Consider the following 10,877-nt stretch of genomic DNA (forward strand, 5'->3'; position numbering starts at 1 on the left):
TAAAATCGGGACTTAGGAATTTTTGGGGTCATTTATTACACTCTTGGGCGATTTGGGAGCTCTTAAGGAGGGGGTTTCGACCTAGCTTTGTGAGGTAAGTAATTTCTACTTAATATGAGTTTAATACATAGTTTATGGGTAGATTATGTTTAAATTAGTAAAAATTATGGGTTTAGAGGAAAACCTAGGTTTATGATAAAAATGAGATTTTACCACGAAAATGGTTATGAAACTTAGTGAAAATCATATATTCAAGTTCCTAATGTTATGGGTAACAACTTTCTTCAAAAATTTCCAGAATCCAGGTACGTGGGCCTGGGGATGAATTTCGGAAATCTTGCATTTAAAGTTGGATAATTACTTTAATAGTTGGGATATGAACTTTTAAGCCTATATTGATTAGGGTTCACGCTATTTGGATAGTTTTGAATTGTTCGGCGCCAAATTGAGAGTTTGGGCATAAGCATGGACCGGAAAGTAGGCTTTGAAGCTAGGTAAGTCTCTTTTCTAACCTTCTAAGAGGGAATTTTTCCTATAGGTGAATTAATTAATATGTGGTTATTTATGGGGACTACGTACGCACGAAGTGATGAGAGTCCATACATAGTTACTATTCCTCTTATGTTCTGGTAGTTTCAGGCTTCACTATACTTTGTGGACATTGTTAACTGATTATATTTGTTGATTGTATTGGATAAGAACTAAGTTGAAGATTTTAAGTATTTCTAAGGTTTCAAGTAAATTATTATTTTGAAAAGAATTGTGGAAAGTTATGTTATATTTATAGTTAACCATGTTGCAAGTATATTCCTCAAGCGGGGTGACTATTTCCACAACTCTCATGGGAGCGGGCCGTTCGCCTCTGCAGGTTAATAGATGCATTTATGGTTCGCGTCGTTCGACCCTCGGCAGTGCACGGTTTACATTCTTATGTTGGATCGGGCCGAACGTCCTCGGTGAAATTTGTGTGTGATAATAGAACTGGAAGCTCTTTTTATAATTGGTATAAATTTACTGTTTTAGAGATCGTTTGTTTTAAATGAAGGAAGTACTATTTTGGGTTCTTAAATATGATGGAAGAACTGTTCAATCATTTCGTTTTCTGAGTTTATTGTTAGTTCTGCATATCCTGCTTATTTAGAATCACATATTATTATATTGTTGACCCTAGTAAGTGTTGGAGTCGACCCATCGTCACTACTTCTTCGAGGTTAGACTAGATACTTACTGGGTCCATATTTTTATGTACTCACACTATACTTCAGTCCTTGATTGTACATGGTTTGAGGTAGGTGCATCTGGCCACCAGTCCGACGCGTAGACTTGGTTCCCCAGCTTGAGACTTCCCGGTGAGCTGCCCTTTGAGCCGTTCTACAGCAGTTGGAGTCTCTCTTATGCCTTTATTTTCTGTCTATTTCCTTTCAGACAGTAGGCTAGCATTTATTTTGTATATTCTATTAGATTGCCCACATACTTATGACACCAGGTCTTGGCACACACACTAGTAGACTTATGATTTTGGTTTGCTTACCTGATTACGATTTGTACTTATTGCTTCCATTTATTTATGTTACAATTACAAACTCCTAAATTTTTAAACAAACAAGGAAAATTTATCATTTACTAATTTATTTAAAACGGGAAATCACTAGTTGATCAGTGTTGGCTTGCCTAACAATGGTGTTGGGTGCCATTACGGCCTATAATGGAATTGGGTCGTGACAATTCAAATTTATCCCTAAACCTTAGCGAAATTAGTCATCTATTAAGAGTTGGTTTTAAAATGACCTTGCTGTCGCAGAACTATCATAATGGAGGGAATATATATTGTCCAGAAAGAAATCAAATTATCTGGTTGATAATAACAACAACAACATATTCAGTATATTTTCACAAATGGAGTCTGGAGAGGGTAATGTGTACATAGACCTTAACCCTACCTAGTGAAGTTAAAGAGACTGTTTCTAATAGATACTCAGCTCAGAAAGGATGAGAAGGAGGAAGAGGAGAAGAAGAAAAAGAAGAAGAGGGAGAAGAAGGAAGATGAAGGAGGAGAAAGAGAGAAGAGAAAGAGGAAGAAAAAGAACAAGTAGTAACAATGGAGAGTACAATACTTAAAGGCGAACTAACCACATGACCCAAATGAGAAACGTTCAACTACCTACTAATCTTCTGCTCTAATCCTTAATCTATCAAGGGTTATGTCCTTATTAAGCTGAAGCTAGCATCATATCCTGGTTGGTTTAATTTCTCAAATTATCAGTCCACAACCCATTTAATTACATTTCGTGTTTTATTATTATCACTTAATCCTGTTAGCTGGGCCTCACAATTCACTACCCAAGTAACTTCTCTTTGACTTGAGGTGTCAGCAAATGGTCCCCACAAAACCACATTTCAAATGGAGAAAGTGTCCTAAACACAACTTTTGTTGGTTGTGGTGACCTATAACATAAAATTCTCTCCGTCATGTACTTTTGGTCATTGTTTAATTAGGCAGCGCAGATCTAGCACTGATCAAGTCTTCTTCATTTCCTCTATAGTCCACACCGTGTTTTCTTAGTCTCGGGTCTTATGAACTATATCGGGGATGAGCTCTTTTTTCTAGCAAAAATAAAATACTCCAATTAATTTCCCTCCTTTTACATTATTAGGTGCAGGCGCTGGATTCTGTGTCTTGGGCGTTTGAGCACTTCAATCACTGTACAAAATTGTTTGATATTGGGTTTCCTTCCACCAATATGAAACTATGAAAGTAAGCAGTGTCTTTCTTTTCTTCATTTTACACTATACAAACAAGCTAAACATATATTGTTTTGTATATATACCTCTACTTCGTTAGGTACGATGAGAAGAATTAACTTAAATAGCCGCTCACCCAATAACGTAAACTAAAAATAGTAACCAATGAATGACCGGTTATTTGTGTAAAAATCCCGGGGATAAGCTCTGTCTACACATACTCTCCCCAGACCACACTCGTAGGATTCCACTTGGTTTGTTGTTGTATATAAATGGACCGTTGAATCTCCCTAAATGTGCGCACTCATTGTACAAGTTGCATGTTTCTGAATTCTCTTGTTAGAATTTCTGGCTGCGCCACTATGTAATACTTTACTCTGATGGAAAGTAGAAAAGAAATGAGAAAACCAAAAGTTTCAGATATCTTGTTCTCCTTTATGTGTTTCTTGAGAAATGCACTTTTCTTATGGGTTGATAGGTTGGAGATATAAGACTGGCTCTTGCTTCTTGAAGCATTTGTTACTCTGATCACCTCTGCTGAAGTTACCAAGGTCAATATCTTTCTTTACCAATTTATTATGTTTTGCTTGTAGCTTTTAGTACCTAAGATGTTTCATTTTAATAAGGTAAACTATAAGTGTTATTAATAAGAGGCATCCATATGATGCAAAGTACAAAAGTATTGATGAGTGAGAGGATGTTTGGTACACTATAAGCAGGTCAAATTGGCTTATAAACACCTTTTCGCGTATCTACGGGTTTGGTAAACATCCAAAATGCTTATAAGTCTAAATCAACCAAAAGTTATAAGTTGGTCACCCCCAACTTATAGCTTTTCAGCTTATAAGCACTAAAGTACAACTCACTGTAGACCAAAAATGTTGAGGAACCTGTTCCAACTTCCTCTGGCCACTGTATAGGGTAGGAACCATAATTACCAAAGTTCTTGAAAGAATCCAAAGGTTGAGACAAGACACTTCTTTGACCATATTTTAGCTGCAGCTGCACACAGTTGTCGCAAATAGATTATAATGGAGATTTTCATCCCTCATTTGCTCTTGGAAATTGGAAACAGATAATTGCGAAGGTATCCCAACTTCGTTTGGTGTATACCTGTAATATCTAGGCCCTTGATGCACTTGTAAAGAATAAAAATATGGGTAAAAGTTTAAATTGTAAATGGTAGAATCTTTGCTGTTTTAAGGGTAATGCCGAAATGGAATCAGTAAACTGCATGAAATATTGTAGTGTCATGCTCCGAAAATATTGATTTTGTTACTTGCAGGATTCATTACGAACAACAATTCAAGGAAACTGAAAAGGTGGAAAGTAGATGGCCAGGGAGTGTCAGAACATGACGGAGCTTGTAGATAGTTGGACAATTAAGCAATTGTATGATGCTGCAGAGCATCTAGCGGATGTAAGGTTTTTTCTCGAGAAACTGGAGCAAGTTCAGCCTGAGAACGCGATATCTGCACAACTGGGGGCACTATTTGTAGAAGCTTATGATGGATCTGAGATATGGTCTCACATGGATCAATGCCAGTGGACTTGCACCATCAGAATGATGATTTCAAAGGTGCTTAAAATAATTAAACTGGAGAATATTGCTGAGCGACTCAAACCTGCAAAGCCATCCACATCAACTAGCCCAATGATTTTAGAGGTGCTGAAAATAACTAAACCCGAGAATATTGCTAAGCGAATCAAAGCTTCAAAGCCGTCAAGTTCACCTGGCCTAATCACTATGGAGATGGTGGGTTTTATCGAAGTTTTGCTTGATACTGCTCATGACAAACTGTTGTCCTTTAGTTTAGTGCATGCCTCTCGCTTGTATGTGCTTAAAAGGAAGCTGAGGTATCTACAAGTCTTCTTCACGTTAACGACAAGGTGGTGCATTGAGCATGAGAATATGAAGGATCTCTTCACCCATGTTGAGGATGTAGCTTACACTGCGACACACATGTGTTTCTTAGGGGTGGGCAAAGCTATGGATCGCGAGTTCTCTGAATTGCTGGAAAAGATAAGTCCTTTTAAGCCTGAATTGAGGCAGATTTATAAGAGCCTCTTGACAGTGTCAAAGTCATCATTGTTAGATACTACAATGAATGTAAGGATAAGTCCTTTTAGCTTTGTCAGTGCTCTCCAAGAGGATCTGAAAGAGCTAGTAATCCGTGATACTTCCTTGAAAGTTTTCCTTGACAATCAAATTCCGTGGCTTCAACAAGGACTTCTTTATCTTTCTAGATATCTCCGGGACATAGAAATAGAATTCACTCCACTCGAAGAATTCAATTCTCTTCAATCAAATATTGTGGCCCTGGCCATTGAAGCAGCAATTGCCATCTACTCCTCCTATGATGAGGAAATGGACGAAACTACTGAAATGAAGCGCGTGTTTTTTCATTTGCAACTGAAGTTTAGTCATGTCAAGTTAGAAGCCTGTCTGATTAAGCTACTAAACAGTGAATCCACCATAGTAGCTCCTCTGAAAGATCTGATTCACTATATCCGGGAAGAGCTGATATTCTTGGGAACTTTTCTCATGGATTCATTGGAGAAGTGCAAAGAACAAATTAAGATAACTGATTTTCTGACCCTTATTCAATCTGTGACTAGCCAAGCATGGTCAGTCACTCTTTCTCATGACTCGGAGCAAGAAGACTTGTCCAGGCAAACAAATCGCTTGCATGTACAATTGCTTCTTAAGTTCAAGTTTATTAAAGCAGCAATTAGACAGATGTGTCCTGACATTTCTGCATTATCGACACTAGACCATCCTACAATAGATCTGCTGAACTTTCTTCCTATTAACTTTGAGGTCATTGATTCTTATTTCAACATGCTAAAATCCTCAAAGGCACCATCCTCAGATAGCCCCAAGATGGATGAGATTTTGATGGGATTTCATGAATATATTATTTCCAAGCTTCTACTGAAGGATGAAACCAATTTTACATTTACTGCTGCAAATGAGGATAAATTTTTTTACAATGGGTTGTTGCTTCTGGCAACATATCTTGTCGATCCTCTAGTGCATCACAGTGGAGGACACAAGAAGGAGGATAATCTCTTGACAGGATTTGGAACTGTCGCAATCGAGTCTGAGTCTGCTATATGTTTATCTTATGAGGATGTTGTGGATAGCAACAAAATAAGGAAGGTCAATCTTGTTCTTCAGTTTTTGACAATTGCTTTCAAGCTTATCGAGTCTCAGAGAATCTTGATGGATCTACTAAAGCACAAAGCCACTTTGGAAGCTCAAATTCTGGATCTGATTGAAAGTACTCATGAGGATCTTATTTTCCTTAGAGCTTTCCTCATGGATCTTCTCATGCGACACACAGAGCTTAACGAAGTGCATGATCTCTTAAGGCATGCTGAAGGGACTGCCAACAAGTTAGTACAAGTCTGTGGTTTTTGTTATGAAGGTTTCATGGATGGAGGTAGCACTGAAAAAATGCTGCTTTCATTATCCGATTTGCCACAAGAGATTGAGTCTGTCAAGGTAGAGGTCAGAAAAGTATGGTTTCAACTTCTGGATGCATCACCATGGAACGTGACAGATGGGGAAGACATTATTTTCTTATTAAACCACCAGGACAGGGTGCTGAACTCTGATGATTATTCAATCTCTTATCTAAAGAATCAGGTCCCAGTAGTCAAAGAAAAACTGGTGTACTTGGGCTCTTTCCTTGCAGATATTATACAGCATCGCGATATGCATCAAGAACTCCAAGACCTCATGAAGCGTGTTCAAGATATTATGTTTGTCTGTTTCTTCCATGTCAAGGGTTATACTCCTGCTTGGCATGACATGTTACATCTCTCTGATGTCAAGCAATTGCTTAGGTTTGTTGAAGCAGAGGTCAAAATGTTTTGTTTCAAAGTTCCAGATTCTTCATGTTATAGCTTCCCCAAGACAAATGGATTAGGATTTCTCGATTGTTTCTTGGGAAAATTGGGCGAGCTGTCAAGTTCTAAGCTCGATTTGATTATCGACTTAAAGCATCAGATTCAATTACTCCAGGACGGCTTGTTGTGTCTAAGATCATTGACCGATCAATTTGCAGAAAGCTACGATGAGCATGATGAAGTTTATGGTCGTATAACAAGTAGCACAGAAATTGCATACAAGGCAGAGTATGTCATTGACTCGTGCTTGGCCTGTTCTTATCCACTCTGGTACAAAGTTCTTTGGATTTCTGAAGTTGTTAAGAATATTAATCTTGTAAATGCAGTTGTTAGTGAGACTTGTGAAAGAAAGAATAATGATGTGGCAGTGACCGCAGCTGCAAAGACCTCCGGTAATCTTTTACCATCATTATCAGCCAATACTCCAAGAACAAATGAAGAAATGGAGGGATTTCAGGATGCGATGAACGAATTAAAGAAGCAGCTACTTGAAGGATCACCTGAGCTAGACGTTATCTCAATATTTGGCATGCCCGGATTGGGTAAGACTACACTTGCAAAGAAGATTTACAGTGACCCAATAGTCACCTCTTACTTTGATGTCCGTGCTCAGTGCTGTGTGACTCAAGTATATTCATGGCGAGAATTGTTGCTTACCATTTTGAATGATGTGCTTGAGCCTACTGATCGCAATTTAAAAGAAGATGGCGAATTAGCTGATGAGCTGCGTCGATTCTTGTTGACCAAGAGATTCTTAATTCTCGTTGATGACGTGTGGGACACTAAAGTGTGGGACTATTTACATATGTGCTGTAGAGGTTCTCGCAACGGGAGTAGAATTATTCTAACGACACGGCTGAGTGACGTTGCCAGTTATGCTCAATGTTATAGTAAACCCCATCATCTTCGTTTATTCAGAGATGATGAGAGTTGGACATTATTACAGAAAGAGGTGTTTCAAGGAGAGATCTGTCCACCTGAACTTCTTGATGTGGGGTTTCGAATAGCAAAAACTTGTGGAGGGTTGCCTCTCTTCATTGTGTTGGTTGCTGGTGTTCTGAAAGAGAAAAAGAAGAAAGCAGAATTGTGGAAAGAAATAGAAGAAAGTCTAGGTTCGCAGAACATTGGTTGCTTGGAAGAGAGCATGTCTATGATTGGATTCAGTTACAAGAATTTACCACACCAGCTGAAGCCTTGTTTTCTCTATTTTGGAGGATTTTTGAAGGGCAAGAATATTCATGTCTCAAAATTGACTCGGTTGTGGCTTGCCGAGGGTTTTGTACAAGCAAATAAGGGACCAGAAGATGCTGCACAAGGTTTCTTGGAAGATCTTATTAGTAGAAATTTAGTGATGGACGTGGAGAAGAAACCCAATGGCAAGGTGAAAACATGCCGGATTCATGATCTGTTGCACAAATTCTGCTTAGAAAAGGCCAAACAAGAGAATTTCCTTCTCCGGATAAACGGGTATAAATAATTATTGCACTAATTTTATTATACTAGTTTCTAGGTACGCGCAATGATGTGTCCCTTGTCTCAAATATTATGTTTATCCCTACTCATTTTCATCTTTTTCCTTTAATCAGATTCTGTGTAGGGGACACATTTCCTGAAAAGCCTATGGAATATATACTGTTTATTCATTCTTCCGAGGATCATATTGATCAGTGGCAGCCATCTCGTTCAAATGTTCGCTCCTTAGTACTCAATGTGATTGATCCGGATAACTTGTTATGGCCGCATAATATATCTTTTATCTTTGACAGTTTCAAACTCGTTAAAGTGTTGGATTTGGAATCTTTCAACATTGGTGGTACTTTTCCGAGTGAAATACAATCGCTAATACATTTGAGGTACTTTGCTGCTCGTACTGGTGCAAGTTCAATTCCTTCATCTATAGCTAAGCTATGGAATCTTGAAACTTTTGTGGTACGAGGATTGGGAGGAGAGGTGAAATTACCTAGTTCACTTCTGAAGCTGGTGAAATTAAGGCATATACATGTAAAGAATTGTGCTTCATTTAGTTTGCATGACAACATGGGTGAATCACTTGCTGACTGTCAATTAGATAATCTGGAAACCTTTTCCACTCCACATCTCTCTTATGGTGAAGATACAGAGATGATATTGAGAAAGGTGCCAAAATTAAGAAAGCTGAGTTGCATATTTTCGGAAACATTTGGTTATTCAAAGATAGTTATGGGAAGGTGTGTTCTTTTTCCCAGATTGGAGTCCCTAAGTCACCTTGAATCCCTCAAGCTTGTTTCCAACAGCTATCCAGCTAAACTTCCACATGTCTTCAGTTTCCCCTCAAGACTAAGGGAATTGACTTTATCAAAATTTCGTCTACCTTGGAGCCAAATTTCAACGATCGGAGAGCTGCCTAACTTGGAGATTCTTAAGTTACATCTCAGAGCCTTTGAAGGGAATCATTGGGAGGTGAAAGATTCAGAGTTCCCTGAACTCACATACTTAGAATTGGACGACATCAATATTGCACAGTGGTCTGTATCTGATGATGCTTTTCCTAAGCTTAAATGTTTGGTTTTAACCAAATGTAAGCGGCTTGAGAAAATCCCTTCTCATTTTGATGATTCTGTATCTCTAAGAAGCATTGAAGTAAATTGGTGCAACTTGTCAGTTGCCGAGTCAGCCCAGGAAATTCAGACAACGCAACATGAAGAAATGGCAAATGGTGCGTTCACTGTTAGAATACAGCCTCCAGATTGGGCTACAAGATCATCTCCTTTGACTCTTATCTGGTATGTTTTTGTCATGTTCTCTCATTCGGTCTTCTTTTACTCCAAAATATGCTTATTTGTTACCTATGTTGCTCGGACTCTCCAAAAAACTTTCCAGGTGCGTATCAGATCCTCCAAAAACAGTGTATTTTTAAAGGATCTGACACGGGTACGGCATCATTTTGGAGAGTCCGCACAACATAGTTTGTTACTACTATTATACTTATTCCAGTTACCTGCTCTTATTGAAAAGAAAGAGAACAGGTCATCTGCTATATTCTTGAATCTGAGTGCTAGACTTGCTCTATATCCGGATTCGCGCCGCGTAAGGCTCCATTCGGGGGAAAACGCTCCATACCAAGGATTTTTCTGTACCCAGGGCTTTAACCCGAGACCTCTGGTTAAGGGAAGAACAACCTCACCGGCTGCACCACATCTTTGGTGGTAAGAAGTGAAGTGTTTGAATGAACATAAACACTGATTTGTGGTGAAACTTGTAATAAACGTCTAACAACTTGGAAATTTGAAATGACTTTATTAATAGCTACCAAATAACCTGCAGTTTACAATTTCAATGTTTCTGTTTTTCGAATCTACGTTACTTATCTTGAAGAAATGACTGTTATTTGTTGAAACCTTGATATCTTGATTCATAGACTAGTATTTCTGTTAAAATAAAGTAACATAAGAAAGAATAACTCCAGAATTTGAAAAGCTAGTCTATATTTAGTGGGTGCTTGGACATAAGAATTGCAAAATTTCGAAAAGAAATCAATCACTGATCCAATTTGAATACCTCTGCAGGATAGACCTCAACAGAAAATTGAAAGTGAATTTTTTTAAAGTAAAAATGATATTTAAAAATTAGAGTTGTGTTTGGATATAAATATAATTTGGAGCTATTTTTGAATTTTTGTGAGTGATTTGAATTGAAAATTTTAAAAACAACTTTTTGGAGATTTTCAAGTTTTCGAATTCTTTTGAAATTTAACTTCAAGTGAAATTTGAAATTTTCATGGATTTTGGAAAAATAAAATAAAATTGGAAAAAAATGAATTTTTTTTTTTTGGTCAAACGGGCCCTTAATAATTTGGGAGTTGTCAAATACAACTGAACTAAGAAAAGAACTTAACTATTTGTTGCTCAATTCCATCATATTAATATCCACTGTAAACTCAGTAGGGATATAAAAGTTCAATGCAATATTAATTAATTTACTAGTTGCGATTAAAGAGGACGAATTTGGGTGATAAAATAGGACATACAATATATCCTCGTGGATAAATATGTATTTCTATTGAGACAAGTGAAAGAATAAGTCCATCATTAAAAGACTTTAATCTAATTCGTAGATAATAAATAAATATTTTATGCTATTATATAAGTCTTCTAAAAAATAACTACAACATATAGGTAACTCAACTGTCTATTATGGATGAGGCTGTTAACCTGAAAAATAAGGCAGATCATCCACTATAA

General features: G+C 37.5%; 1 protein-coding gene across 3 annotated transcripts; it reads left to right on the plus strand.

The window, feature by feature from the left end:
- Positions 1-2,506: 2,506 nt before the first annotated feature.
- LOC104246069 (putative late blight resistance protein homolog R1B-16) lies at positions 2,507-9,973 on the plus strand. Of its 3 annotated transcripts, none has more exons than XM_009801802.2 (5): positions 2,507-2,755; positions 3,221-3,293; positions 4,028-8,124; positions 8,244-9,419; positions 9,652-9,973. In XM_009801802.2, coding segments are annotated over exons 3-5 (5,226 nt in total). In that variant the 5' UTR covers positions 2,507-2,755; positions 3,221-3,293; positions 4,028-4,075; the 3' UTR covers positions 9,653-9,973. The 3 variants fall into 3 exon arrangements, with proteins under 3 accessions (XP_009800104.1, XP_009800106.1, XP_009800105.1); XM_009801804.2 differs by having other exon boundaries at positions 9,656-9,973; XM_009801803.2 differs by lacking the exon at positions 3,221-3,293.
- The last annotated feature ends 904 nt before the right edge of the window (positions 9,974-10,877 follow it).

Source organism: Nicotiana sylvestris, chromosome 10, assembly GCF_000393655.2.
Source record: "Nicotiana sylvestris chromosome 10, ASM39365v2, whole genome shotgun sequence".
NCBI classification, from domain to species: Eukaryota; Viridiplantae; Streptophyta; class Magnoliopsida; order Solanales; family Solanaceae; genus Nicotiana; species Nicotiana sylvestris.

What these genes read in the sequence shown, in the direction of transcription:
- LOC104246069 (XM_009801802.2), top strand. Translation starts at nt 4,076, where the DNA reads ATGGCCAGGGAGTGTCAGAACATGACGGAGCTTGTAGATAGTTGGACA. An exon ending in TTCCTTCTCCGGATAAACGG is followed by an intron (nt 8,125 to 8,243) that starts GTATAAATAATT and finishes TCCTTTAATCAG; the next exon opens with ATTCTGTGTAGGGGACACAT.